Source organism: Gymnogyps californianus, chromosome 8, assembly GCF_018139145.2.
Source record: "Gymnogyps californianus isolate 813 chromosome 8, ASM1813914v2, whole genome shotgun sequence".
NCBI classification, from domain to species: Eukaryota; Metazoa; Chordata; class Aves; order Accipitriformes; family Cathartidae; genus Gymnogyps; species Gymnogyps californianus.
The window spans coordinates 8,580,091-8,605,876 of NC_059478.1; the positions used below are offsets into that span (position 1 = coordinate 8,580,091).

The 25,786-nt window shown below is 47.4% G+C and overlaps 1 protein-coding gene across 3 annotated transcripts in view; it reads left to right on the forward strand.

Annotated features, from left to right (window-relative positions):
* The window catches only part of PACS2 (phosphofurin acidic cluster sorting protein 2), an 81,046-nt gene that overhangs the window by 50,805 nt on the left and 4,455 nt on the right, over positions 1-25,786 (forward strand). For all 3 annotated transcript variants that reach the window (XM_050901194.1, XM_050901195.1, XM_050901196.1), the window contains exons 14-22: positions 698-802; positions 2,313-2,419; positions 3,157-3,311; positions 6,733-6,843; positions 8,932-9,040; positions 16,243-16,285; positions 20,080-20,122; positions 21,356-21,491; positions 24,859-25,085. In XM_050901194.1, coding sequence (XP_050757151.1) covers positions 698-802; positions 2,313-2,419; positions 3,157-3,311; positions 6,733-6,843; positions 8,932-9,040; positions 16,243-16,285; positions 20,080-20,122; positions 21,356-21,491; positions 24,859-25,085 — 1,036 coding nt within the window. The remainder of the gene's footprint in view (positions 1-697; positions 803-2,312; positions 2,420-3,156; positions 3,312-6,732; positions 6,844-8,931; positions 9,041-16,242; positions 16,286-20,079; positions 20,123-21,355; positions 21,492-24,858; positions 25,086-25,786) is intronic.

Below are 25,786 nucleotides of genomic sequence, written 5' to 3' on the forward strand. Positions count from 1 at the left end.
CACTCGTAGTTTTTCCTCTTCTCCAACTGTCTCCTCTGATCCCTTTCCTTCTGGTCTAAGTGCCGTCCCTGCTGGAAAGGAACTGGGCCCTGCCACTTCAGAAAGGAGGGAATTTGTCTTGGCTAATACTGTATCTTCCATCCAGTCTGCTGAGTTTTGCCAGCATGTTGCTTTGTCAGCCCGCCATAAACTGAAAACACTGGAACAGATTGTTATAATGAGAAATGAATGGGGATGTGTTGAGGAATTACTCCTTTGAAATAAGGCAAATTGCTAGGGATTGCAAAAGGGGACTGACTTGTGCAGAGCATATGTGCCATGCTTTTGTTAACTGCGGGACTCACTTAATTGAAGGAGATTGTTCCTGGCTTCTATGAATCCAAAATTCTTTGGGCTACTGTTAGTTGGTATAAAGTGATCTAAGTAAAAGTGCATGGCAGAAGGAGTAATGGCCATCAAAACCAAGGTGGCTAATAGAGGAGCCTGCAGAATATTGGAGGCTGCAGAGTACTGCAGTATTGAAGAAGCTGATAAGTGTCAGTCCCAGCAGCCAGCGCGGCTGCTAGCATATCTTTGCTGATGGGGTGACCAAGCACTGGCCAGCCATGCACAGCCACCTCTCGTGAATTGCAAGAGCTGGAGGCTTGACAATTAGAGCTGACATCTACTGTTCTCTTCTCTGTGTCTTTATTTCCAGATCCCCAGGAAAACAGTGTATGACCAACTAAATCACATCCTGGTTTCCGATGACCAGCTGCCAGAAAACATTATTCTTGTCAATACTTCTGACTGGCAAGGCCAGGTAAAGGCAGGAGACGTTACCTGAAGCACAGTTCTCCTTCACTGTTCCTCCTCAGGAATGGACAGGCCTTGAGCTCTACCACTAACCAAGTAGGTTCTGCTGCTTGGTTGGAAGAGCAGTGGTGGTGCGTGGGGGCTGGCAGCATACTGAGTGTTCCGTGCCTACAGATTGGATTTCGTTTGACCAGGAGATGCTGTGGATCTTGTAAAACTTTGCCACCTGAGTCTTTCCACAGAGGTTTTTTCTCTTCTACGAAATGCCATTCCTTCTGGTTAGCAGCACACTGGGAATGGCTAGACCCTTGCACTCGAGAGCCTACTTCTCAACTGTGGTAGACTGGGACAAAGGAAGCAGGGAGGACTGACCTGTGGTTTAGGCTGAGATTTCTAAGCACAGGTGGTGAACACAGGAAAAAATATTTCAGGTCAGCTCTGTTGCCTTGCACGCATGCTTGTGATTCCTGACTGCAGGTATGTCACCCCATCTTTTCTGAGTGAGTCATAGTTGTGTTAAAGAGAACCCTGAGCAGTGCTTTCTTATGCTGGCAATATGGGGTGGTTTGTTATGGGTTTGGAACAAATTTTGCTCCTTTCAGAACCTTAGTGTGAGAAAGCAGTAAAATATATATGGAAGAGGACCGATAAACGTGTGCTGGGTGACTGTTGCCTGTAGAACTTGTGCCAGGCTCGTGGAGTTACATTGTCTGGTTTGGCTTTCTGCTTCTGGAAGAACTAGGGTCTCAATGTCTGAGAGGGCAAAAACACCAGCTGAGCTACTGGTTCTGGTTTGTCTATACTTGGAAGATAGAGAAATGCCTTCTAGAGATGGACAGAAAGCATTGTGGGTCGTCTTCCAGTAGTTTTAGCAGCTTGTGCCTGCAGTATCAGAGGACATGAAGATAGCATTGGCTGAGGTGCATAGATTAGTGGTACAGAATTTGAAAGTGTGAGATAATTGCTGAGTCTCATCAATATTATGTCCAAGTATACCTGAGGTGTGTGTTAACTTGTTTCCAGTTAGCTGCATGGAGGGGAAACAGTCCCTTATCACGAACATGTGTGTTGGTAGCACCCTTCCCTTTTTTTAGTGCTTGAGGGTGGGCAGAACATTGCATTTGTTTAAGGCCTTTTGAATTCAGAGAGATGCAACTGCAGTTCCAGAAGCAGGTGAGTAGACAGCATCTGCTCTTACTCAGTGCTGTCTGCTAGGCTAATGGTCTGCTGCTGCCCTGCTCTCTGCGGCCATAAAAACCCTGCTGTTCTAGGTTGTCGTTGCCGTGTTGGTGTTTGTCAAGAAGGTGCAATGTTTCCATTTTTCTAGAGGAAGAGCTTTCCTTTGGCTGATGCACAAGGATGAGGCATTTGGGAAATAGCCATATCAGTTACAAATTGGACACAGGGAGAGTGCCCACGCTTGGGTGTGAGAATACCTAGGAGGCTGGGGGAGGCAGATTTTCTTGTGACTAACTGTACCAAAAAAAGGACTATGAAATGTTCTGTTCTCTCCTCAGTACCTATCAGATGTCTTGCAAAAGCATACCTTGCCAGTGGTCTGCACATGCTCCTCAGCTGATATTCAGGCAGCTTTCAGCACTATTGTCTCCAGGATACAGAGATAGTAAGTTCTCACCTTGCTTGTGGTGTTTGTTGAGTTTCAACTCTAAAAGCCCCTCGGCTCCTGTGCCCCGGTGCCCGGGGAGTTTTCTATCCAATAGCTGAGAAATACTTCTCCCTTCCAACAGTTCTCCCCAGTCTACTCTCCTGAAGTCAGAGCTGTGAGGCTCTTCAGCACTCGCCAGCCCTGCAAAGTTGTTGCTGTTCTGCCATCTCTGTGGGGATACAAGTGTCCTTTCATTGACACCAGTGATTTTAAAAGATTGTGCTTTGGAGGCTGCCTCATAGGTCAGATCTAATAACCAGTCAAGCACGCAAAGCTAACAGATAGGTTTTTAAATAGTTCTTGCTTCCCTCCTCCCCTGCCAAGTAATTCCCAGATTAGTTCCTCAGTTCCTCAAGGCATTCCCTAGATACCTACTGAGGGCTGTGGGTACCTGGGTATGTTCCCTGACACAGTAGTTAGTTGCAATAGGTGCATCCTAACCTAGATAGTTGAGTCCAGCCCTTTAGATTATCAAAATGTGTGAAAGAAGGAGCAAGGAGACCAATTAAGAAAGTACTGAACAATGTTGCATTTTATTAATAATGTTTTAAGCTGCTGATAATCATTGTGATATTGCCATGTGTATTGAACGAGTTCTCTTCTGCTGTGGTTGTTATTAACTAATTTTTTTTACTTGTTCTGAAAAAGCTGGTTGAAAGCACGATTATGAATATGTTTCCTCTTTTTCTGTCTAGCTGTAACTGCAATTCGCAGCCTCCAAACCCAATTAAAATTGCAGTGGCCGGAGCCCAGAATTACCTCAGTGCTGTATTGAGGCTCTTTGTAGAGCAGCTGTCTCACAAAACCCCAGACTGGCTTGGCTACATGAGATTTTTGATCATCCCTCTAGGTAAATAAGGGACAATTTTTCTTCATAGAAAGATGAACGGGTTAAATGTGATGTGTTCCCTCAGGAGAAGCCCTCCTGGAAGCTTTGGCTAGGTATATGGCTGTTAAATGAGGCAAACATCATGCTGTCATAGTATTGTATAATGCTTGTGTTGCTGCTCTTGCGTGAGTGAATTTCATCTTTACATTCTTGATGCCAGCGTCTGCTTGTAAACCTTTCGTTTGAAGCAAGGGGTTGAGTACTTCCTCCCCATAAAGGAAAGCTCTTCTGTATCTTTTTATCGTGGTACAATGAATGCATAGAATAATGTTCTGGAAGCCCTTTCCCTGGCTGAAATCTTAAATTCATTGGGCACCATGTTTCCCAAAGCGATAACTGTTCTAGCCTCCCTGAGGCTGACACAGAAAATGGGGGGGGGGGGGGGGGGGTTTGAAAATTTTTTAAAGGCTCTGAAACTGCTGAGAGTTTAAATTATTCAAATTACATGTATCTTTTGACCTTTCCTTTACGTGCTGTTCTCCTTGGGTTTTTCCCTTAGTTTTCCAGCACCGTATCTCTGCCCTTCCAGCAGCTCAACAAGCCTGCCTGGTTGGAAAGTTATCCAGCTTGGATCACTTGTGTTGGGGGAATTACAGTGGACTGATAATAACATTAGGGGTCTTGTTGTAGTCAGAAACGTGAGGAATGTTGTAGCGGCGAGGCCGGGGAAGTCAGGCGGTCACTGATGCTTGTGGGCAGGGGCATTTGGGCAATGTTGATGGTGTAAGGGTGTGATGCCAGAGGCTGGTCTAGTCCGAGGCTTGGCTTGTATGAACAGGGCACTTAGGTGATGTAGGCAACAGAAAACTTGAAAAGCACTTTTTCTCGGTATTTTCCGGTCTTCTAGGTTTGGGACCGGCTGATGGCAGTTGCTGTAGGAGTCAGAAGCTGCTGCCTGGCACCAAGAACAGTGGGGTTAGGCTGTTAATTCAGTGGTGGGATTTGCAGAAGTCAAATGAAAAAGGCAGAGGAAGAGAGCTGGATCCTTCTGTAAGGAAGGCATTTAGTTTCCAAAGTGGTTGGCAGGAAGAGGAGAGAGAGCCCTTTAGGGGGTAAAACCAAATTATTTCTGCAAGGTTAAATGTGCTTTGAATGAGAGTCTGTGTGACTGAGGACTTTGGTTCTCACATGCTGACTGTCTCCTGGCCTCAGAAGAAGAGTTTTCTGTCCTGCAGTCTTTAATGATCTGAAAATATTCTCTCTTTGAAAATGAAACACAAGATTTAGCTAGTGTGTTTTTGGGTTGGTTTTTTAATCTTAAAACTTTCTTTGGTATTTAAAAAAAAAAAAAAACAACAAAGCACTTTAATGGAACTGCTTCAGAACTGTGAATACTTTTTAAATGTACTTTAAATATAGAAACTTCTCAAACAGGGCCTTTCCCATAGAATTCTGCAGTATTTCCTGATCAGATCAAGTGCTTATTTCTGGCCAGGTTTCTGGTAGTTCATTGAAGTGATTGAGGACCAACCTCCCTTTTCTGACAATTGAAAAAGCATGAAAGACAGAATGGTGACCATGCCATAAACGTCTTAAAGGAAAAGACTTCTGCTGTTAGCAGCACCTTCGAAGTAGGAAGGGTGGAGTTTTTTCTAAGATCATTTTACCTTCTTAGTCCACAACTACACACTGCAATGACAGAAGAGTCAACCTACAGTGGTTTGTTAACAATGAGAAATGCTTAGTGTCTGTAAGCATCCGTACTGGGAGGTTCAGTCCTGCTTCATGCTTCTGATTCTATGGCTGAAAGACTCCTTTGATGTCCAAACCAGTGTATAAACAACTGAAACGGGGCAAATAAAATGGAAAAAAAGGTTGGGGGTTGTTTTGGCTGTTTGGGGGGGGGGGGGGGTTAGCATTTTACTTAGCTCTTATGGATAGAACTTCTTGGGAGACTGTGTGTTTAGTACTTGTTTCCAAACTGCATCTGCCATGTGTGATGTGTTTCCCCAGCATGTGGGAAAGCTTCTCCAATGCATGGTGCAGAGCTGTTCCATGTGCACTGTTTAAAACTCCACTGCAAAAAGATGGTGGGTCGGAAAGTAGCCATGATCAGGAGGGTCCAGGAAAGGACTTAGGCCCCAGTCTCTAATGACACCGAGGGGAGCTCAGAGAGACCTTCTGCTTGAACCTGTCCTGGAAGTCTGGAAATTAGCACTGGTTTGGAGGACTGAGAAAAGACAGTGGGTTTTTTCCACCATGAGCTTTACTGGAGGATGGTGAGTACAGTTAAGCAACTGGGGACTTCTTGGAAGAAGTTGTCAGGTTACCAATTACGAGCTGATGACTCAACTGTTGCAGTCTCTGGAAGTGTGGCTTGGTGTGAGAATTCAGTATGCAGGAAGGATAAAAGTAAGCTGATTAGGAGGAACTCTGAGGCCACTTCATGGCTGATTGTAAATGTACAGGACTCATGCTGAGCATGACTGAAATGTGGTGACTGGGAAGTGCAGTCCTGGCACACCTTTTCTCCTGTGTTGAATGACTGGAGAGGTAGTTGCAAGAGTGGGTTGTCTGGTTTGGGGACACATGTGGCCTAAAATGAAGGTGGCAAATTTTTACCACCTCCCAGGGCAGAGTTTGTCACTTAAATGCCTTCCTTCTCCTGCTCAGTATAAGTATGAAGTCAGATCTCCATCTAGGGCTGCAAGCTGGAGGGTGGACACACAAACTTTCTGCAAGGAGGTCTTTCCATGCTCATAGAGGAGCCGTAAGGCTTAGTTAGGGCAAGCAGGGACCTGATGCGTATACCAACATTCACTGGGGACTGTAATCCTTGGACTCTGCCTTCTGTCTTTAATTACAGCCTATTTATTGAACTTATAGCCCTTCTCCACTGATTAAACAAGCCTTCCTGGGTTGTTTTTCCTGGTTGGGGACAATTGCCTCTTCTCAGTATTGCAAAACAGCCGTGGAGTGCGAATGGTGTTTGGAGGAAGGGGTCCGACTCCCCTTGGCAGAGGTGACCTGGCCACAGTGCGCGCGGTGCAGCCTGTGGGCAGGAAGGGCTGCTGGGAAAGCCGCTTGCAGAACTGAGAGACTGAGATGGAGAGCCGTAGTGCCTCTGCGTCTTCCAAATCATTTATTTCCTCAGCAGTTTCCAGTCTTGTTTTCTTTGGCCTTTTAAAATTTAATTTGGCGGGGGGGAAGAGGGAGGTGTCACCAAAAGATATCAGTGTTGAAGCAGTCTCTCTGCTGGGAAGTCTATTTGCATGCTCTTGTAGAGATAAGCTGGACTAAATTACTTGGTTATAATTGAAGAAATTTATTTCTGGGGTGTCTAGTGTAGTTTTGATTTTGGAATTTAATTCCTTAGAGATAAAAAACACACTTGTGTTCAGTGCTGGGAAGAACAATTGTCATGTTTTCCTTTCTCTCTTAGGCTCTCATCCAGTGGCCAAGTATCTGGGGTCTGTAGATTATAGATACAACAACTTCTTCCAAGATCTAGCCTGGAGAGATCTGTTCAACAAACTTGAAGCACAGACCACTGGTAAGACCATGTGTCTGTGTCTGGCCTGTGTGGGGTGAAAGGCTTGAATGAGTAATTTTAGCAAAGGTCAAGTAAATACAAGAGGAAGCAGACAAATGTTTTTATTCCTCTTTTCTCCTCACTCCACCACATTCCCTTTTCAGATGCTGACCTTTGTATGTCCTCCACGTGGTGGTTTGCAAACAGTTGTTGGCTCCCAGAGGCACTAGCTGCCTCTGAGTCACGCTGTTTTTACCTAGCTCTCAGCTTTGTTCTTGGTGTAGAGGTCTCACTACCTAGTTTAGTACATTGCTTTCTTTGGCCCTTCAGAAACTGTCCAGCCTAAAAGATTTGGAAAACTGGAAACTCTGGGAAGATTAACTTCTGTTAGTTGTGCGTGAGAATGACCTTGACATTTCTGAAGTCTGCTGGCAGGATCTTTTTCATTAAAAAAGAATTTTGTTCTTCACCAGTGTTGTAACATATGGGAGCTGCCCTAGGTCAGATCAACAAGTTCCTGTTCTGATCTGAGTCTGTTCTAGGCCAGGATAAAGCCTTACTGTGTGTTAAAGTACTAATTTGCTTAAAATGTTAATGCTTACAGTTTTTCCATCCGTTCCTTCAAGAACAGAAAGAAACAGGAGAAAGGAGGATTCGCATCTGACATTTAGGGCTACATGAAGGCTTGAGACTTGACTGAGGAGTGATGCTCTCGTGCCAGCATATCCCATACAGAAATTTCACTAGAAGGAAAAAGCTCTGGAGTTTTTGGAGTGCTGTGAGGGTGGAGAGGTTGCAGTGTGGTTCTCCTGTTGGAACTGCAGAGTGCCTGAGGCTCCCAGGATGCTCCTGGAAGTCCTCTAGCCGTGAGAGTAGGGAGAGACACCTCTTCAGAGGTGATTGTTCAGAGCCTTTTCCAGCAGATGGGAACTTGGCTGGACAAGGCCCTAGGCAGCCTGTTCTAAAGGTGAAGTTAGCCCTACTTGGAGCAGGAGGCTGGACTGGAGATCTCCTAGTGTGCCACCCAAGCTACGCTTTTCCTTGATTCTAAGCTCATGGAAGAACAGATGTCTGGAACTGGTTTCTTTTAATTCCTTGCTGCACTTGAAAATGCAGACAAATGTCAATACAGACTTAGTTTTTGTGTCTGGGTTAGGAGTACTTCATTAGCTGTAGAAATCCAGCTCAAGAGCCATATCTGTTCTTTAGTTGGTTGTATGCTGTAGCCCTTACTTATTTGCCTGCATGCTATGAGGAAAATGCAGCCTCATTTTTGTGCAGTCCAGACCTTGTAGATTCTCCATTTTCATTTGTGCAGTGAGAACTGCACAGAAACCCCGTGATGGCATAAGAAGATCTGGCAAAGACTCACAGTGCTTCACAGTTCACTGTTCAAATACAAAGAATCTGGGTTAAAATGCCCATTAAGGTATGGAAGTGCCTGGTGAAGGTCACTTGTGTTCCCTTGATCTCACAGTTGAGGCTCTTCACTTGAAATCAAAGAAGTATGGAAGGCATTTAGGAAATGTCTTCCTGTCAACTTGAATCAAACAGTCCCACAGATCTGAAGCATACTTGCTGCTACACACGTGATCTTTGTGCTCTTCCTACCCTTGCGTGGCGCTCAGTCTTTTCAGTTAACTCAGCAAGGCCATGAGTTCATTAGGAAATCAGGTAACTCAAATGCTGGTATGAGCAGAGCAGCTCGCCAAGGCCCTGGGAGAGATGGCTAGGCACTTTCTTCAGCAGATACCTACAGTCAAGGTGCAAAAAAGTCTAAAGCTGACTCTGGCCAGGTACACGTTTTCAAAGAAAAACATTTTAACAAATATAAAATAACCATAATACTTCAGTCAGTAATGCTGTGTACAGATGTCTGTATCTAGTGTGCCTTCCTAATGTTTTTACCTTGGTGCTCTTGTAGGATGTTTGCTTTTGGTCAGACAGCTTTACAGTACTCTGGGGTAGGCTGCAGAGCTTGCTTTGGAAGGTGCAGTTCAAGTGCAGCTGGCTGGGTACCATCAGCTGCTTGGCTGAGCAAATGGACGACAGTGCTGGTGATGGTCTGAGCATTCACTTAAATTATTTTCTCTCTTTGTTCTATTGCAGTTCCAGAAACGCCTGATGTTGTCTCCCGGATAACGCAGTATATAGCAGGGGCAAACTGCGCGCACCAGTTGCCCATTGCTGAAGCAATGTTGACATACAAGCAGAAAAGGTATGTCACTAATGTAATACTGACTTTCTAGAGTGAGCATCAGGTTGAAAGCAAAGTGCTTTTCTCATCTGGTGTGCCAGCAGTCTTAAGATCACTCCAAATTGAAACACCTTGGGAGCCTTATGGTAACCCACAGCCAGTGATGTGTCCCACTTGAAGTAACCACAGTTAGATTCACTGTTATCTAAGTGCAGTGATTTCTTTGAAGATCCAAGAGGTTTGGGGAAGTGGGGACTAGGCAGGATGGAGGATGGACAGATTATATCTGCTTAGGTTCCGGAGATCTCTTACCACAGAGACCTCTCCCTTACCACAGAGACCTTAGTGTAAGACTGGACTGCGGCATTCCCCCTCAAAGTATCTTCTGTGAGACCTGGCCTTTCTACATCGGTGTTGAGGGAACCAAAACCCTTTCTTTTTGGAGTGTAAATAGCAGAGCTTCTCACAGGAGAGGCGAAATCCTTGTTGATTGGCAGTTGCAGGCTACCAGGACTCCTACTGGGGAGGGCTGACATTCACCAGGTTTTATTTCAACTTCTCTTTAGGGATAAGCAGCCCGTAGGAGGGAGGATTGGGGTCTGAAAATGAGATTCAGAATTATGTAGAGCCTCATGTGGCCATGGTCCAGGAAGAAGAGTAACTGTCACTGAAGGGTAGAGATGCATTGTTTGTGAGGCACAGAGGAGAATAATAGACTCCAACTCACATCCCAATAATTTCTGAGAGCAGGACAAACGTTCAGCTCGTGATTTTTCTTGATTAGGGACTAGCAATCTCCTATGAGGCATGGATGATGTTTAGTCCATTAACATCCCTCATTGGTGCCTCCTTTGCATAAGAACTGGGAGGGATTAAAGGTGTGGGTAGAGTCGTCTTTTTTTCCCCTCTTTTTGGAAATGCTCATTGTATATTGCTTTTCCATTCCTGTGTCTGCTCTACATTGCAGAAATGATTCAGTAAAATTTAGCCCATTCTTCATGCTCTCCTAGGGAAAATATTTCCAGACTGACTAGTCCATTAAAGAGAGTACACTCTCTTCATGTATTTGTGAACTTCTGTAATATTAACCTGATAAATGTGAAGTTTGGAGAGCCACAGGGTACTCGAAGCTCTTAGCTTTGATTTTGTTTTTGGTATGAAGACTTACCTTAGTTACCAATGCAGAGTTCAGACATCCCTAGTGCAGTGTGAACCACTTCTGATGACTGCCTTGTTCTTTCTCTGCACCCTTCGGTTGCTGGGTTCTGCACTGGTCTCCACTACCTTCTCCATTCTGTTACAGGTTAATTTTTGTCACTAACACACATTTAATCACTTTCATTTTCTAATGTGCCCAGAAAGGTTGATTTGGTACTTTGTTGAAAAACATCTGAAACGTACTTCAGCAGCACATGCACTTAGCCGTCCCAGCAGCGTGCATGACCGCTTTACCAAGCTGGTCTGATCCACTTGGATTTTAGACCCTTTGGACTTGGTGGTGCCATGCTTGATGCTGTTGATAGGTTTAAATGAGGCTCAAGCCCTGCAGAAGGTTACTTGGAAGAGAGATTGCTGAGAATTCAGTCAGACTCGTGGTATAGCCTGCAGTGTCTTAGTATCTCTGTTGTGTCTGCTTTAAAATAACTTCTACTTCCAGCTAAGTACCCGATGAGCAAACTGGAGAATGAGTTAGAGGAACAAGCTCTCCCACGGAGTGATGGGCAGTTATCTCCCCCTGTGGCTTTCTTTAGAAATGCGGCTCTCTGTCATTGGCAGCAACTTAGGGAGGGTATTGTGGGGAAAAAAAAAAAAAAAACAAAACAAACCCACAGAAATTGTGTTTGCATCAGCACTGTCTAAATGAATGCATCACTTTGTTGTAAGTATAATAACATATTTATCTTTTTCTTTGGTTGCTTTCTGAAAAGGAAAAAAAGCTTTCATTTTGATTTTACCATAAGGTATCAGTTCCTTTTAGGTTCCCTCTCCCATCTCCTGTCTCTCTTCCCCCATGAACTGGTCTTTTGTGCCTTGTTTAACAGTTCCTGCAGGTCTGGGATGCACAGTTTGTGCTTTAGGTTAAATTCTGCTCGCTGCTTTGAAACTATGGCATCTGCTGGCAGAACACATTGTTGAAAATGACTGCTCTGCCTTTGGACCACACATACGGGTTCCCAGGATGTAGATTGAATGGGAATGAAGGGGTTATTGAGAGAGTAGCTTTGAGCAGTAAAACACAGAGAAGGTAGGGGGTTTTCTTCCCTTCTTCCTACCATCAGAGGATACAGTGTAGCTCCAAAAGGATCAGGACTGAACAAAGGGTTTTCAGTTCCATCTGTTGGAACTGGAGTGCTGTAGGTGGCACTCAGTGGCTCAGGGTGGGGTTCAGCTGTGCAGTGTCCGAGAGCAGACCAGCAAATCTTCTCCCCGTAACCAAAAAATGGAGGGCTAGTCTTTTACTGGCAGGCTATCCCAAATGTATGGGACTTCTCTGAGCTTAAGAAAGAAGAGACAGATGTATGCTAGCAGTGGAGTTGTGCTCTCTGAGCTGCCTCCAAGACCGCCCAAAGCAGGGTCTCCTGCTTCGAATCATGATTATTGGACATTGTTTATTTTGTCCTCAGTTCACAAAGTTACTGCAACTCCCTCTCACTCGAGGCCAGAGGTGAATGGCTTCTCCAAGGCCAGCTTTCAAGGCAGTGGTCTGTGTAGAAACAGCAGCGCTACCTACAAATGCATTGCAAGACAAATCTCCCAGTATCCTAGCACTTGCTCTGTTAAACAAGCCCCAGTGGTCCAAGGAAAGCCAAGCCAGTCTTTAGGGTGTAGCTGTATGTGATGAGCTGCTTTATAACTTTATTGCCAGCTATCCCTGTTTTGACTTACCTCTGCTCTCCTTCCTGTCCCCTTGTTCTGTTTGTCATGGCGAAAGGTTGGCGCATGTACTGCCTGTGATGGACTGCAATGGTGCGAAAGCTTTGTCCCATTCTTTTGGAGCATCTGCTGACCTTACCTGAAATCAAGGGGGCTGGCAATGAGGAAGGGATTCAGGAAGGAAATGAATTGCCATTTCAGCTCCTCTGCGTTACACTGGGTGACTGACTTTGTGAGCACTGGGAGAATTACTGGTTACTGAATTGTCAAGAAACACTGCAGTCCAGGCAACATCTGGGGAGCTGAGACCATGGTGGCAGAGGTGGGCCTCTCACTAGGAGGGGTGTATCATTGATGTTGATATCTCTCTGCATCGCTTTCTTGAATGAAACCCTGCGGTATTTGAGATCTGAGACTCGACAGACACTCATTCCCAGGGTAGCTGGATTGCTGATCAGTTCTGTGAACCTGGGCTGGTGTCACCCACTGTAATTCAGTGTCCAGCACAGCTCATGCCACGTGGCTTCTGGATAGCCCTTGCACGAATCTGGGGAGCAGCTTGGCTGTTGGAAATAAAAGCATTGCTCGCTTGTCAGGGCAAGGGCTGGGTCATTTACTACCTAGTTACACATTTACCAAAAGCTCTTCACTCTCGTGTTGTAGGGCACTTCCCCAACTCTTGCTCCCTGGAGCATAAGTGCCTTGGGTTGGAGGGTTCCTGGGCAATAGGAAGCAGGGGTAGCACTGTTTTCTGCCTGCTGTGTGTTTCTGAGGCTCTGCAGGGCAGTGGCTAGGCAGAGTCCAGGTCATTTCTCTGAGTGCTGCTTCTAAAACACACCCTGTAGCAGTTGCTGAACATGAACACAGCTGGTGAAGATGGACCCAGTCCCTCCTATGGCTCAGCAGTGCCCTTGTCATCTGGCTGCTTGCTGCGTGAACCTCCTTGGGCAGCTGGTGAGAACGTAACAGGAGTTTACTTGTGCCCCTTGCCTGACAGAGCAGTGCAGCAGAGGACAGTCAAGGCTGAAGAAATGCTGGATGTCCTGTTGAGTATGTCCAGCCTGCTGTAGGAACATGAAGGCTGCTGGACGGGAGTTTCATGGGGAAGCAGAGAGGCGACTCACCTGATGTGTTGCAGGGACCTGGAGTTGCTTTGTTGTTTAGTGTGACCACTGGAGACTTGATGGAACAGGGACAGTGTTAGCCAGCAGACGGCTACAGTTGCCCAGTGGGAAGGACAGATGCTTCATACCAAAGATGAACCTTGGAGAGTTGTTGGTAGTGCCTGGCCTGAAATGGCTTAGAGGCCTGCTAGTCCTTCGGTGATAAAAGTCCCCTCTGTCCTGTTGCCCCCCCTGCAGGACTTGCCTGGAATAAAGGTAGTACTTGAGACACTCCTGCTAGGGAATCACAGGTGTTTGGCTTCATTTGAATCTGTTTTGAGTTGCTTAAATTTTAAATGAAATCTTACTACAAGGCTAATAACTGGCATAACTGCCCTAAGTGATTATTCAGTCCCTCTTACTGTAATATCCGAGTGCTTTGCAGCTGAGTTTGTACTTTGCCCCAAAAGTGAGAGAGATTATTCCGTCCCTTTGGCAGGTGGGTGACTCCAGGTGATGTGGCTGCTTCTCCTTTCTAAGAGTCCTAAAACATAAATCTGGCTGTATGTCTTTGTTCAATCTGAATTAATTTCTTGGGGTAGGGAGGGAGGGCCTGCAAGCCCACTTCTGGACAGTTTACGTTTGAAGGACTGATTGCAGGTGGATGGATTTTGCCCAGGCAAAAATAGTAATTAGGCAACTCCCCATTGCAGATAAAGATTTTCTTTCAGGCCTCTCTGCATAGGTCTGGTTTTTGTTTGCCCCCAGAACTTGTTCCCCCCGCCCCACCCTGAGTTACAGAGGTGAAGTATCAATAACATTGTTAAAAATCACAAACCAGGGTCAGGTCTGGCTTTAAATTATAACTGAGATACTACAGCCTTCAGAAGCCCTATGGATAAAACCAATACCTTGGGCATCGCTATGGGGGTAAAACCTCTGCAGCCTGGGATTCTGTGCAGCCTAGGTAATAATGGGGAACTGCCTTTCGAGGGACAGGGGATATTTTAGTTGCATGCTGTGGTAGGAGGAATAGAAGAGACTGTTACCAAGGTGAATGGATTCTGGATTAATATTTTGGGATTCTGAAGGACAAGAATCAGGAAAGAGCATGAAAGGGGAAGTGGAGAACAAGCACGGTCAACTCATCTTTCCTTTCATCCACATGAAGAGCAGCTGCTTTGATAAGCTGCATTTTCAGAGGCACATGTGCAATATCAGAGTTCCCAAGAGGATGTGTGACAGGAGTAGACTAGCTGAGCTGAAATCCAGCTGGATTGCTTCAGGAACGGTCTGTGCATCATTGTGAGCTGTGATAAATGGTGACTGAAGCAAATGATTTATTTCAGAATTGCTCCTGAGCTCTCCTCAGTGGGAGTCTGAGCTCCCAGGGGGAACAAGAATGAGTTTTCTGCTGGAATTGGGCATAGTTTGTTTTTTGAGAGCTCGGAGCAAAGCCATCCAGTAGCTGAGAGATGACTGGGCAACTATTGTGCTTCCCTCACTTGGTCAGCGGGACTTGCTTCTGCCTGCTTCTCGGCCCATGGTGCTGAAGAAATAAGAAGAAAGCTGAGCCTCTGTTCTGTGCTTCTCACAATAGCTCTATGGGTTTCTCGTTTCCCTTTGCAAAACTGGAGCTGGAAATGTCGTGTTCGTAGATTTATTTGCTGAGGGGCCTGCAGCCGTGTTTGGAAAGATGTGACCTTTCTGGCTTCCAACACAGAATCAGGGACTTGGTCATTTTGTCGTGTGCTTTGGGGGAAGAATGAAGGTGCGGTGGTTGAGGTAGGAAGGAAGCAAAGCGCCTGGCTTTGCCTTAGAGATGAGTAAGCAGAGCTGAGCTAAAGTGAGAGGCTATCTGCAAAAGCACACTCTGCTTTGGACCAAGAGGGAGCTCTAGCTGAGTTGTGTTTGCTGCAGTTCTATGCCATTCTTTCTACAGGGCTTAGAGGAAACTGTCCAGCCCATGCTAATCACACAGTGGTTGGCAACTTTTGTGCATTTGCTGCATTTCTGATCTGTGCTGTTTTCCAGCACAGAAATACCTGCTTTCCTGAAGTATTTGTGCTGCACCCAGCAATATTCTGGATGAAGGCAATGCTGTATGCTTTTTCGCTGAACATTGCAGTGCTCCGAGCACTGAGGGATGCACAAAAAGAGAAACATGAGACATCTCGGTGTTTGTCTGCTTCCTACCTGTTTCCTGTGCTTGGCCACTGAGAAATGTTGTGTGTCTTGCCCGTGCAGTCACTTCTACTGCTGAACTGCAATTCCTCCAAACACGTGGACATGCTCGTGCGGTCCTCTCCTCACCCTGTGGGTCCATCTTATCTCTGTCGCCCTTGAAGGGAACAGTGGCTCTGAAGGCCCTCCCAGCCTGCCTTCCTCCTCACTCAGGTCTTCCCCCTCTTTTCTTTGTTGAGTCTCTCCCTAATTCCTGTTAGGTTTGACTGTGGCCTTCATTGCTGGCCCTTCTCCACCCTCTGGCTTCTGAAGCCTGGGCAGGGCCAGAGCAGGAGGGACTGATGCCTTCCTGCTTTCAAAATGTGTGTAGTGTTGTCTTCAGCTGTTTCTGGGACATGGTGTGCATTTTGTTCGGTTTGGTTTAGCTGTCTGCTGGTCTCCAGTTGGTGTCCTGATCTGCCCGGTGTGCTCTGGTGCCCGACCTCTCTAGTGTGCCTGTCTAAGGGACTGCAAGCTCCCAGTGGTGGGGAACATGTATCTGGGTGCGTGAGTGCGTGTGCGTGTATGTACTTGCTAGTGCTATACAAATAACCACGTGTCACGGCTTGTAACCCCGTGGCAGGCTAACTGCTTTAGCGATGCTGGGATATGCAAGGTATGGCACATGACTCCAAAGGTGGGACGCGTGAAGGCCATGTGTGCAGAGCGCTTCAGGTACTAGTAAGTAACGCACAGTTCTCCGTGTTGTTGTGGCACAGATCCATTTCCTTGCAGTAGGAGGTCGTGTGTCTGTAATGACTGCCATGCCATTAAAGCATGTTTCTCTGTCAAGCGTGAGGGAGGGAGGAAGAGACCTTTCCCCTGAGAGATGTGCCATAAGCTGCGTGCTCTTCCCCACCCATGCAGATTCTTAGCGTGCTGGCAGGGGGCCTTGAGAGGAGACATTGGACTGGCGCTTGCATACTGTCCGTCCCTGCTGCATGCTTGAATGCAACATATAAAGTGAGTATTGTGCCCGGTGTGGAAGCAAGCTGTTAACAACTCTTTTCTCTTTGCCTTTAGCCCTGACGAAGAATCTTCGCAGAAGTTCATTCCCTTTGTCGGGGTGAGTGTTACCCTAGTTACGCTGTCTCAAGCCAGCTAGAATATGTCCAAAAGTGTTAACCCAAACTTACCTGGTTTCTGGGGTAGAGCAGGAGCACTGGGTGCTCTAAGGTAGTGTCAGCATGAGCATCTGATGGTTGGATGCAACTGCCTGGTATGTAAGCAAACCTCTAAGATCCCTCAACAAACTACAGGAGGGTGTGTTTTGCTCTCCAGGCAGCTGGCTCTGGGCAGCTCTGTGCTGCATGCCTGCCAGCACTGAAGCAGGCACCGTAGCCTTGCTATTGCCTTGGTCATTCAATACAGAGAGGAAAGTGTGGCACTGAAGTGGTCTGATCCACAGCTTGTCTTTGCTGCAGACCAAAGCACCTAGTTGGTGGCAAATTGCTGCTGGGCCACGTGCAGAGGAAGGCGGTGTGTTCCTGGAAACCTGATCTCAGAGTTGCTGTGCCCAGCACTGCCCTGGGTGATTGATTTGGCCAAATTTGCTATTCCAGTGTCAGTCCTCTGTGTGCTTGTCATGAACGGTCTCCAGTCCTCTTAATATCCCATCCAGTCCTGGGAAGTGGAGAGTACATCCCACCAGGGAGATCATTTATACCACTGTTAAGTTTGAGTCTGGGGCAGTAGCTATTTAATGCATTTTATTATGTGAATATGTATTTGGGATAGTAGTTCCTGGCTTTTCCTCCTGTCTTTATCTTTAAATGTTCCCAGCTCAGGTGGCCAAGTGCAGAGTATCTAGGCAGGGATGTGTTTGTGCTTCTGTGAGTGTATTTTGTGCATTGTGTACTTCGCGTTTTCTAGCTTCCCTCCCCTTATTTGATCATGCTTTTCAATGCATTAAGTTTTAGGTATAAAGTCATTGACCTGTGGCCAAAAGGATATGCCCTGACTGCTCTTCAGCTACTGGATGTCCTCTTCACAGTTTTTGCTGTTCTCTTGTAGCTTCTCTTTCTTGCATGCTGGCTGTCTTGTTCTGCCTTCTCTGTGTTAAGCTGACTTGTGTGCGTTCCGGTTTGTATCCCTGTCAGTGCGTCAGAGCTAATCTGAAATCCCAAGGCATTTAAAGAGCTTAGTCTCTCTTGCCCTCAGGCTGACCCTGCTTTCACTCTGGTGTCTCTTCGGAGTGAGAGTCTCTCTCTGCAGTATTCCTGAGATGACAATCTACTTTTGTTTGTTGAAGGAAAGATGTCTTCTGCAAAAGCGGAGAGCCATATCTTCCCAGTTTGTTCCCTGCTGATGAGCTTTGCTGTGATCTTGTCCCTCCCATGAACTGCGATTGCTGGTGAAGAACTGTTGTTATGAAACAGCTGTTTCACCTTTCCCAATAACATGAAAACTCAGAAGGGCTTGGAAGCTCCTGGACTCGTCTCGCTATAGCTGCTAGGCTCTGCAAAGCTTTTCTTTGGGGCTGATTTAGTTCACTGCTAAGTGCAAGCAAATGGAGCTCAGACTGTTTGTCCAGTTGCTCTAAAATGATCGTTGTCCTGACATTAGCAATGCGTTTCCAGTCTGGATTTGATTGTCTGAAAGTGGGAAGAGTGAACAGCTCTGCGTGCATAACACTGCCAATCCCCCAAAAAACTTGCCTTGAAAGCACAGACTGACTTCCTATGTTGGCTGGTGGTGAGGGTCAATTCAGTGCTGCTTATTCTTGCTTCTGAAGTGTTCCTTACACAGTAATTTCCCATGAGACACATCTGAAGAGACTCTTGAAAGGCCAGTTGCAGGTGCCTCACGAAGTCTGAGGCTGAACATGAACACCGAAGCTCTTTCTTTCCATCAGCTGCAGCCTGCTCGGAGCTGTTGGCCAAGGAAGAGAGGGAGCCAGCGACGTTTGGGTTTGATTCCTGACGTTGGCTGGACTCTGTTGGCTTTTAGGGTACAAAAACTGATGTCCTGCAGCTGGATTGTGCAGTCTTTGACGCAGAAGCAAGCAGGGCAGTGCTGTGCCGCTCAGCCGGGCTCTGAAGCGGTGGGAGCAGAGCCTCACAAGGGGCCAGTCAGGCGTGAAAGCCAGGGTCGAGTGGTGAGGCTGCGTGGTCGTGAGGCTGCGTGGTCGTGCACCCGCGTTGTGCCGACAGCCAGTTGCCAGGAGAGCTAACAGGATGCGCCTCCTTCCTGAAGGGAAAGGAGGCTGGCTGCTGCAGCGTTCCTGGATGGAGGCGTTGTTGGGACTGCAGCAGTCTCAAGCACCTCCCTGAGTGGAGGGAAGGGAAAGTGTTTAACCTTGTCTTCCTCCCGTATGTCTGAACTCGAGCATTTTCAGTCAGCCAGCAAGGGGGAGAAGGCCAGAAGACATTTCCTGTCTGGCTTGCAGATCAAGGTGGCTGTAGGCAGTTTTCTGTATTGCTTGTTCTTCCCCTAACTCTTCTGCCTCACCTCCTCTTGCTTACAGCTAGTTACAGTCTGTGAAACATCCTCTTGGCGTTTAACACATACAGCACAAATGGCTGCTGGACTCCAGAGCCTGATTTGTTGCCCTTTGGATTGAGACTGGCCAAACTGAGGTGCAGCCTCCTTATCCCAAGCCAGTGCCCCCTTAGGGAGCCTCTGCACACACTGCTGAGTTCACGCTGGCTTTTCCAAGACTGGAGCTAACAGAGAATCCACCAGAGAGCCTGATAGCTCTCCAAGATCTAGTGTTGAGCGTACACCCCCTCACTCCGAACTGTGCAAAATTTTTTTTGCTTCTAATGATTAGGTCCTTTTTCTTGATCCCGTAGCACAGAAATGTGCTCCCTAGAGATGTGGTCTAGACATGGTCATGTCTGAACTTAACAATCTTCTGTTTTCAAACTAAATAGACTGCATGACATCACTTCTCATTCTAAAGCAGGTTTTATTGACTTGCGATCCCTTTGCAGCTCTTTCCCATTTGTCAACATTTATACAGGGTAGACGTTAGCCCTGGATACACGTTTCTTAATGACCTTAAGAAAGGTCTCTCCTCTGCAGTGTCGAGAGTAATGATCCATAGCAGATGATCGCTACAGAAGGTCCCTGCTTTTATATCACCAAGGGTCATTTTATCTTTCTAGGCATAGGGTGTTCTTGGGAGCTTGTGTCTGTAGCATGCTCTGTTCTACGGTTTATTGCCAGTGGCATTTATCGTTAACCTAAATGTACTAGCTGGTGGTTGGCCATATCAGAACACATTTCTAGCCTTATTACAGTGTGATTGGGATTGTTCTGACCTGTCCATGTGGTGGTTTATCCACGTCTGTGCCCAGAGGCTTTGCTAGGAGCTTTATCTTCTTTGCCGGACACTTCCCTTGTTTGGAGACTAGAAAACTCTGATCAGAAGCTGTACTTTGTTGCTTTTGTGGTTTCCTAACGAACTCCAACTATGCTGCACCCTAGAAGTGGCTGCACTTGTGCGTTGGAAGCAATATGTCTGTAATTAACAGGTGTATCAAAGCAATGCTAAAGGGATATTTATGTTCCTTTCTCCTCCCTGCCCTATGCCCACAGATGTCACAGACGGGCACTGTAGTTGCTATAGCTTGGGGCTGACGATGGGCTATTGAGAGCTGTGCAGGTCTGTAACAGCTCTGTAGGGTCTGTGCTGTCTTTTGTATAGGTCAGGGAAGGTTTGTGAGCTGGCACTGCTTGGCTGGACACTGCTGGGACCTGCCCGGCTCTTAGAAGACTCCACTTTTTAACATATTTTAACACTACTCTGACCGCAGGGACAGTGCCAAGGGGACTGTAGGGATGAGCTTAGTTTGGGGGTTCCTGAAGTTCAGGGGACTTCTGTTTCATAGAGCTCTTCTGTTTTGCCCCCTCTAGGTGGTGAAGGTTGGAATAGTGGAACAATCTTCTGCAACATCAGGTAACAAGCATCTTGTGTGTGCTTTCTGTGTCATACAGGTGGTGGGAGCCTGACTTCACAGGCTGAACAAACTTGTCCATTGCTGATGTCTTGGAGTTTTGTAAGGTGGAATTGGATTTTATTAGCTCCCAGTTCTGCCTTGACTCCCAGCAGCTGTCTGCAGAAAGAGAGGCCCCTCTCTTGAAAGAGGCCCTTTTTACTTTACAAGGAGCTTCAGGCCAGCTAAAATTCCCACACCCTCATCCAGGGAAGCTCCGCTCGTATATGTGCAAACACCCGTTTTTCTTACATGTGTTCTCAGCGGGGTGAATTCACTGCTGTGGTTATTTGAGGTTCCTGCTCCAAACTGGGGAGGCAGATATCGGAAGTTCATGCCTGTGTCCCTACCCTGGGCTCAACTGCCTAATAAAATTAATCTCAAACATGTGCCTAACACTGGGAACTCCAGGATAGGCAACCAGTTTGCCAATCTGACAACAAATTTAGACCCAGGTTTTTTAATGGGGGAGTACAAAGCTGATTTACACGATACTGCCTGCTTACAGGCATGGACATGGGGTAGTGCTATTTTATCGATGTGAACTTGTTTTCTCCTCCTTCATACGCACTACTAGTCAGGATTATTTTTTTTCCTCATCTGTTGGGATTGTTTCTTATATTGCTTCACTATTAAACCCAGATTCCTGTGGCCTGCGTTACACATAGGTTTGTGTGTGGAGGCAGCCCTTCTGTGGGTCACTCCTTGCTGCCACAGTGCACCACCATCCTAAAGGGCCAACTTGAAGGGAGTGATGCCTTGGTTGTGGAGGGTGGAAGCAGAGGGAACGGGGAGATCCCTGTGATCAGCCCAGAGGTACTGGATTCTCCAAGAGTCTCGGAGTGGTGCTGCCCTGCAGTGGTTGTGGGGGGAGATTCCCCAGCAGAGATCAATGGCCTGGGTGCTGACTGTGCAGGAGGCTCAAAATCAGCTGGGAGCAAACACTAGGAGAGCAGATGCCAGGTGGGGAGCCCAGAGGAGTGTGAATATCTGTGCCTGCCTCTTACACAAACGTAGAAAGTCCCATGGTTTAAGTGTGGAGGCAGTCAGAACTGATGGGCTAGCTGATCTCTCGATTGAGTCTGAACAAAACCTGTGCAGCAGGAGCTTGGGCAAAGAGACTGAGCTGTCCCAGCGTGCGTGTGCTGGGCTGTGAGACGAACCCAGACCAAACAGTTTGACTTCTTTTCTGCAAGGTGACTCTGATGACGCAGCTCCCTCAAGCTCCAGTGTCCTTTCTTCTACCCCACCTTCTGTGTCTCCTGCTGTGAAAGAAGCCTCCCCCACACCACCTTCCTCACCGTCTGTCACAGGCAGCTTCTCGTCCTCAAGGTAAAGCATATTTTGTCTCCTTGCAGCTCCCTTGGCTGTCTTATCTGACATATACGTGAGAGAGGAAAACTTCTAAAGAAAAACCCATAGCTCTGCTTTCTTCCTCCCTATCAAACACTTGAAGTTGTTACCTTTCCCCTTCACCTCTTTTGCCTCTGGAGTGACTGTGTCCTTGCTGGCCGACAAGGAGCTGGGGAGGGCAGAGGGGATCTTGTACCCGATGGGAAGGCTGCACTTCTCAAGGGCAGATACATTGGAACTAGAAGGGGCAGCCTTGTTTCTCATAGTCTGGCAGAAACCCTGATTCTGATGAGCCGTTGTGGCAGCCTGTTTGGGAAGGTTTGTGTTCTCTGCTGGTATTTTCCTTTTGAGACTGGATTCTCTTGGGGAGATATGGAGCCAAAGAAAATACTGACCCTAATACACGTGGGTGCTAGGCTAATCCCTCACAATTCTTATGTTTTTAAGGACCAAGCGAGTGTAAGGTCAAAGTGACTCTGTGGAAGGAGCAGGCTTTTTCTCTGTGAGGGGAGCTGACAGTTGTAAGGTGGCATAGTGGAACTGCAGTTTCCATTCATGCGTGTGCCTGAAAGCATATCAGAACAGCGAGGAGACAGCACCTGTAGGTAACGTAAAGCTCTGGCTTAGCTGAAACTTTTAGGGGTGAAGTGAGGAAATCCCTAGAAAACTGCCAGTAAAGAAGTGCCCTGGCCAGGACTCTCATTTTGTTGCTGCACAAAACGTTGGCGTAGCTGTCTAACGCTTTGTGTGCAGTTCTGGTACCCAGAAGCACGTGGTAAAGTTAAAGGTTCAGGGGAGTTAACAAGATCGAGGGGACAGAGCAGCAGCCTTGTGAGGGGAGACTAGAAGCGCTTGGACTCTGCCGTTTGGGGGAGGAGGGGAAAGAGGTAAGCCACTCCAGTTGTGCAAAATCACAGTGGTGGTGGGTTTGTTGAATATTGAACTGTCGTTCACCAAACCTGTGGTACAAGACCTGGGGGCACACAGTGACACTCGCAAGAGGTCAATTAAAAGGGAGAAAGGAAGGGACTTCCACACACAGCAGGGAAGGCATATTGGGACCATGTCTGCCTCTGCTACTTCTGTGGCAGCAAGATCAAAGAGGGGTTAGGCAAATTCATGGACAGCAGATCCATTAATGGATACTAAAGGATGATTCAGGGATGTCCCCTCTAACATCCCTAATCCTGTGATTGTCAGGCTGGGGAAGTCCGAGGGAATGCTGTGCAGTTAAGAGGCTGGGCTCACGTGCTCTCCCTAAGCAGCATCTCCTACTGCCCCTGCTGGAGATAGAATGAGGACCTTTCCTGCCCACCCCAGAGTGCCCTGCGGGGACCTTTAACCTCTGACTTCTTAAACTGGCTTGAGAGTTCCCTTTTAACAAGAGGAAATGGAAATGTGGAAGTCCCAGTTTAGCAGGTGCCCAGCAACTGGAAGATGTTAACGGCCACTAGCCTGTGCCAGGAGACCCAGTTCCCCAAGTCCCTCCTGTTGGCCCTGCTGTGGTTTGGTGGCAGAGTCCTGTCTGCCCCAGGCTGGTCCCAGCAGCAGGTGGCTGGCAGTGCAGAGAGCTGGGGGCTGCGCAAGCTCTGGAGAGCAGAGCTGACTTCTCATGTGTGAGCTCTGTCTGGGCTTTCCAAAGGTGGAAGTGGTTTGGGAACCTGTACCCACAGGAGTGTAGGCTATTAAAGTTCTAAGCCATGGACGTGATTATATCTGAAGTTGACACCCCGGCTCTAGGAATCCGGTACTTTTTGGTTTCATGCTATGTGGTAAAGCCATCAAGAAATGAGGAAGCTTAGGTTCAACATTGTTCCATCTCCACTGATCTGTATGTGACAGCACAGGAGGTGGAAGGTGACCCAGACTGAAAGATTAAGCCACATGTTTAACCGGGAATGGAACAGAAAATCCTGCCTGGGCATAGTGAACATTAGGATGCTTTGTCTTTACAACTGAGATGAGAAATGTGATGCAAAGGAGCCTTAAAATCCAAAGCTGCATCTCCAAAACATCATCCTTAAAGAATCTCACTTCTGAAATTGCCCTGAGAACCCAAAACCTGGTTTTGGTGATCAAAGATGAATTCTGCTTTGCGGTCTGGCTTTCAGCTGAATGAATGACAAAGAAAAGGAAATAATTTGCAGAGAGGACCTTAATGATGGAACGTCCTTGGCTTACCTTGAGAGTTTCTTATTAGACAGGCAGTGTAGAGGGATGCATATTTCATTCAAGATCACAGATTCATCCTCCTTAACAATTGCCATTTCTCAAACAGGGGATGCAGACTGATAGCTAAATTTAGGGTTTTGTCTAGTACTTGCGTATTATTCAACACTCTGTCATTGTGTAGGAAGAAGTATAGGCTGTCAGCTGTAGGTCTGCTAAATGATAAACCCCTGCTCCACTCGGGGTTAGCTCGCGAGAGGCAGGGGCAGGCAAGGGGTGGAATTTCCCAGGCTGCTCATCTTCCCTTTTCTGGCTCAAGAAAGGCTGGCAGCGTGTTTTGGTGACGCACATCTGTTACCAAATGATGCGCGGGAGTTTTCAACAGCAGATCATGTCCTGAAATCTGCCGTTGTTTAGCCAACATCACAGGACTGGCAGAGCGTTTTCCCAACACTGGAATTCCCCAGCATGCAGCAGGGCTGCGGGGCAGATTGCCTCATGCCAACTCCATTACAGGGACCTGGGGAGAGCAGAGATCTTGTGTGGCCTGGTGGAGCATCTGGACAGGAAGGGAAGCAGCTGGTGACAGGAAGAGCTCAGGAACATGGGAGATGGAAGCAAGTCAGGGAGACTGGGAACTGAGTGCCTAATGTTCAGGGACCCACCAGCTCTTTGTTCACCCCAGTTCAGAGTTGATTTTGGCAGTGCTGTGCCTGGCCAGTCATTCACTCGTCAGTGCTCAGGAGGCAGCAGCAAGGTGCTTACAGCCTCGCTTCCCCACTCAAAGACTGGAGGTTATCTGGGCCAGCTCAGGGGTTGCCTTTGCTGCCTGGGTCACTGAACTCAGCATGGCGTTAGGAAACTGCTTGTCTGCTCCCTTTCCCACTGCTCGTCCCTGTGGCTGTGCAGCAGGTCAGCTTGTCTCAGCTCATTGCAGTTCTGTGCTGCCAAGCTGATGTCACCATGTGATGTGACCCAGGCTGCATCACTCAGTGATGACTTCTTGTGCTTTTGTGATTATCGGGTCTCATTACGAAATGTTGCTGCGTGATTTCCCAAAGAGCCAGGCGCTTGTCCTCTGACTATCTGGTCAGGAATGGCAGCCACTCTGAAGAAACACAGATGGGGGGAACTCTGCTGAGTACTGTGCAGAAATTACCTTCTTCTCTTTTTCCAGCCAGAGCCTCGGTGCTGAGTTGATGGGCCTGCAGGTGGATTACTGGATCGCAGCTCCACCCGTGGACAGAAAGAGAGACCCGGAGAAGAAGGACCCCTCCACTACCAAAAACACACTGAAATGCACTTTCCGGTCCCTCCAGGTCAGCAGGTTACCTGCCAGCGGTGAGATTGCCACCACTCCAACGATGTCGATGACCGTCGTGACAAAAGAGAAGAACAAGAAGGGTAAGGTGGACACATTTACTGTTGCCAAAGGCCAAGAATGCAATGCTGCTCTCCCTGTTCTGCTGCTCCAGGGCTGCCTGACTTGTCAGTCCTGCATTACAGCACCTTAGTCATATTTTTATCCCCAAAATCCTAGTCTGTCTGTAGATGAGAAGTGACTGCATAAGGTGGTAGAGTTTGAAAGGGTGGTTCCTCTTTGTGCTGTAAAAAGCGGATGTGTTCACCCTTACAGCTGAACAGCTGAGATGGTATAGCCGAAAAGAACAAAGGCAGGGACAGAGCAAGGACATTTGTGGGTGGCTGTGCAGAAAGCCAGGAGGTACGCTGCTCTGGACAGCTTCCCTGTGTTCCTTGTGAGCCTGCTGGTGCTGGTTTGGCGTGTTGGATTAGGTGAGAGGCAGCTTGTGCCCTGACCACCAGAGTCAGGGCAGACCCTTCAGCCTGTACAGCTCTGTGCTGTGGTCTCTCCTCTGCCACATGACAGAGGTGCAGACAGAGGCAGGACATGTGTGCATCCCATCATGTTGCAGCATATGGCAGCAGCCCCAGCAGAGATGTTTTGCTGGATTTGACATGGTGTCCTCATGTTAAAATACCACTGTCACAGCCAGACAAATGCACCAGCCAGACCTGCCAAGCCATTCCTAGGTTTGCTTGTACATACAAGAGGTGTTGTCACTCAGAGCAGGGTTGCAGCAACG